This window comes from Chenopodium album, chromosome 22, assembly GCF_948465745.1.
Source record: "Chenopodium album chromosome 22, dcCheAlbu1.1, whole genome shotgun sequence".
NCBI lineage: Eukaryota > Viridiplantae > Streptophyta > Magnoliopsida > Caryophyllales > Amaranthaceae > Chenopodium > Chenopodium album.
This window is the reverse complement of record NC_137855.1, coordinates 39,440,967-39,445,304: the sequence shown is the minus strand read 5'-3', so window position 1 is coordinate 39,445,304 and position 4,338 is coordinate 39,440,967. Positions and strand designations below refer to the sequence as shown.

General features: G+C 31.4%; 1 protein-coding gene across 1 annotated transcript; it reads left to right on the top strand.

Moving 5' to 3' along the window:
* The first annotated feature begins 1,406 nt into the window (after positions 1-1,406).
* On the top strand, positions 1,407-2,887 carry LOC145605582 (protein GOS9-like). Its single transcript, XM_081661651.1, has 4 exons — positions 1,407-1,562; positions 1,713-1,913; positions 2,232-2,495; positions 2,603-2,887. The coding sequence occupies exons 1-4, from the start codon at positions 1,542-1,544 to the stop codon at positions 2,627-2,629; spliced, it is 513 nt and encodes a 170-aa protein (XP_081517777.1). The 5' UTR covers positions 1,407-1,541; the 3' UTR covers positions 2,630-2,887.
* The last annotated feature ends 1,451 nt before the right edge of the window (positions 2,888-4,338 follow it).

Here is a 4,338-nt window from a genome sequence, read left to right as displayed (position 1 = left end):
GTTTCCAAGATAATACCAAAGATATTTGGTATGATGTAAGGTGATATAGTCAATTGGAGGACAATGTCAAAGAGAGTTAATGGAGAGATGTGCTCCATTGAATGTAAGTTGATGATAATGTGCATCAACAAGATCAAGTAATTGATGAAAAGTGCATCAATAAAAAAAACTTCGAGGATTAGTTGTGCGGAGAGAAGTGCTCTGAGAATATCATGTTGGTGATAATGTGCACCATCAAAATTGTGTGGGTGTTGAGATGTGCATCACAAAATGCTGTAAAAGCAAAAGAAAATTTCGTCGAGATCAAGCATGAAAATAGAATAGTCATTGTAATCTAATTTGAAGCAAGGGGGTGTGTTGGAATATTTGCTTCAAATTGTTAGTGGTTAGTTAACTCCTAATGTTAGTGGAATCATAATAGTAGTGGGATAGTTTAGTGGGGGTTAATGTTAGCATGATCAATAATCATGGGATTATGTTCCTTATTTTAGTTATATTTTGCACTATATATATGTTGCAATGTAGTACAATTTTAAATGGATTAAATGCAACTTTTATTATTCTTTGCCTTCTCTCATCTCTATTTTATTATTTCAACACCATCTTGTTAACCCATTAAAACCCGCCTCAACACAACCCGAACCTGAAATTAACCTTGATCTGATTTTAACTCGAATTGAACTCAACCCATATCCGAAATGGTGAACGACCTGTTATAACTTGAACTGGGACCCGACCTGAACCTGAACTTTGATGTGAAGTTAGATTGATCCGACATAACCTCACCCTGATTTAACCCGAGACCTAATTTTACCTGACCCAAATCCGACTTAAATACCCGAATTGATAGCTCTAAGTACAATAGAGGGATTTACATGTAATAATTTTAAAAAAGAGGTATATTATATGAGAAATGATGTGATTTTCCGTGCACACGCTTTATTGGAATTAGATTCTGCCTACTCTTTACGCAGTGGAGGAAGGGAAAATATAACATTTTAATCTCTGATAGAATCTACGAATCAATATGTTAAAAGTGCCCTGTCAATTTTTTTATTGCATTTGTGAATTAGTAAGTAAACAAAATGAAATAAGGTTACAGTAAAATTAAAGTACATAATGTGGAGGGTTAAAAATGATTAATTAAAATTTACGGAGTAGTTTTTATAAATGCTTTCTATGCATAGGAGATTAGCAATTTATAGGAGGCTAATTAATAGCCTAATGATATTCAAAATATATTTTTGACATTATATTTTTTTTGACAATAATTTATGTTTACGAGTGTGTTAAATGAAATTGATGTTCTTACACTAATCGAATACTTTTGCCCATATTAAGAATCGTTCTTTTCAATAAAAAAATAACAAAAATACAGAAAAAAAGAATCGATCTATATATCTCAAAGTTATAATTAGATGCCAACCCCATTATCGAGAGTAGTATATATATAACCTATTTGGTATTCTTTACCGTATCCAACGCAACGCAATTAACCAAAACTTGTTCACAACTTCAAGCCTCTTATATTATCCAAGAAAATGGCTCAAGAAATGGCAATGGTATGAAATTATCTCTTTTATTATAGTTATAATTACTATTTATATATTGTTTCAAAAAAAGAATACAATTTATATAATATTCTCATAATCATGGTATATAATTCGATCCTTCATGTTTTTTTTTTTTTTTAAAAAACTATTTTTGTATAGAACCAAATTGTTGAAAAGTACGGACCATATGGTTCTCAATGTGCAACAAACTGGTCCGTGATGCTTGATGAATGTGACAGCATAAGAGAGGTCATAATAAGGCACGCAAACATTGTTGACGGAATCGGATTCGTTATCATCGACGGAAGTGGGTGTAACACTACTAAAACCGTTGGTGGCCAAGGCGGCAAAACTTCCAAGGTATTACCATTAATTACTTTCTCTGTTCTATTTTATAGGAATCTTTTTAAAATTCGTCCCAATAAATGCTATCATAATATAAACCTTTATTATTTTTACTGATGGAGAATTAAAGCTATTGATCTTTTATAGTGTTGCATCAGCAAACATGATAAAAAAAAAAAAACAAGTCAAGTAGAAACGAACAGAGGAAGTGTGTTAGTTCATGCTTTCACATGCTCACATAAATCATCAATCTTAACATTTTGGAAGCTCAGGGCAAAAACGAATTATTTTCTAATCAAGTTCATAATTTTGAAACATTTTGTATGTGCGTAGATTGTACTGAGGCCTAATGAGTATATAACACAAATAAGCGGAACCCATGGAGAGCACAAAGGCAGTGGTTACGAGCGTCGTATCACCTCGTTGAGGATTCACACTAATTTATGTGCCGGAGGATATGGACCTTATGGACTAGCAAAGAACTGCCAGAATGTTTGTAGCTTCTCAACTCCACTTGCACTAAGTGATCCTATTGTTGGCTTTTTTGGAAGGCAAGGAAAGTTCTTGGATTCCATTGGTATTTACATGAAAAAACAGGTAACGTAAAGACATACTCGTATATAATTGGTCATATGTTCGAGTAAATTAGTGTATTTTGTAATTTGTATTGCCCTTATCGCTCTAATTATTTGATGTTATGCTAGTGTTTGGAGCAATACTCACCATACTGAAGTCTTCGAGCTGGCCGCAATGAACTAGCAAAAGTGGAGCTTGGATCTGTGTTTATGATCGGTGTACCATAATATTATGTTATAATTCTCTAATCTCTATTATATGAGTGTATTTCGTACCTACCAATAAGCCACTATGAGATCAGATCGAGTGGGCTCTTAAGTTTTAAGTATGATTTGTATAATCATAAGCTTAAGTAATCACGTTGTTATTTATATTATGTCTGTCCTTTTTATATGAGTAATTGGCCTTTCCAATTGTGTGGCTTGGGACTATTTTTAATATACCACTTGATATATTATGAAGAATTGATTGATAAGGCTAAGTGATATAAAAAATCAAAAGAATGAGAAATTGAATGTGCTTTGGCGACAATAAATTATTTTAAATATAAAATTGATTTTTATTTCCTCATTGGAGCATTAAAAATTTGTCACATATCCTCTGATCTACTCTTTAGTGGGCTTAGTTAAAAGTTTAACAAGCATTTTACAACAATATAGAGTTATAGTTCAACTAATTTTTTTCACAGATGTTTTGGGGGGCCAAGCCCCAGTGAGCCTAACAAAAAGTCCGCCATTGATTGTGGAGTCCATACTACTTATCAAAAAGTTGTTGATTTATTCATAAAAATGGCCCCATAAAAAATATATTTTATTTCTCAATATGAGAAATAGGAAATTTTTCCAAAGTTAAATGCGATGAATAATTTGACACTAAGTACTTTTTTTTAAAAAAAAATTTTGATTGATAATACTCGTGTAATAAATTTAAGTTACATTTATGGACCTAATGAGGATAACCTTATGAATATTTCTTTCTTTAATGTTTAGAGATTTATAAAACCAAGTGATAGAAAATTTAATCGCATGGACTCTAATATTGGGAGAAAAACTTTAACCATATGACTGACATGAGCTATTTATCCCTCTCTCTCACTCTTTTCAATTAATGAGGTTACTCGTATGTACGACAATGAAAGATTACTCAACAGACATATAATGTGGATCATACTGTGTCTGTGTGGCTAACCACCCACACTCAAGATTAATGTAATTAACGTAATTATAATATTCTATTTTAACTAATAAAGTGCTGGAATAATTCTTTTAGACAAGTGTTGCATAGCTGTATCCAGCCAAAGGGAAGGACTATTTGAGTTTACTTTGCTCCGCAAAGACTTTAGTCATATTAAAATAAAGTATTATCTTGCAAGTGGTATATATATATATATATATATATATATATATATATATATATATATATATATATATACTACGTATATGTTTGAATAGGTCTTTCAAAAAAAAAAAAAAAAAAAAAAAAGTATGTTTGAATAGGTCAGCACGCACCAAAGTTATATATATATATATATATATATATAGGTAAGCACGCACCCAAGTTGTCATTCAATTAATTAGATCTTGTATTACCCAAGTTGTCATTTGATTAATAGATCATTATTAAGTTGTAGTTAGAACGAGGTTAGACATGATTATATTTTATCTTACTTGGTTAGCATGATGAATTCTAGTATAAGATTTCATAATTGGGAAGAAGTTAATTAAGTTGCTACCATACCATTTTCAAGAGGCAAGCACAAAACAAAAAAACAAAAAAAAATCGTCAAAACATGGCCTCATCATCAGAAATGATGGATGAGGAACTGAGAGAAGCAGCACTGAATGGAAGTGTAAAGTTTCTTAAA

Coding starts and splice junctions, on each gene's coding strand:
- LOC145605582 (XM_081661651.1), top strand. CDS start 1,542: ATGGCTCAAGAAATGGCAATG. Junction 1,563..1,712: donor TGGCTCAAGAAATGGCAATG/GTATGAAATTAT, acceptor ATTTTTGTATAG/AACCAAATTGTTGAAAAGTA. Junction 2,496..2,602: donor GTATTTACATGAAAAAACAG/GTAACGTAAAGA, acceptor ATGTTATGCTAG/TGTTTGGAGCAATACTCACC.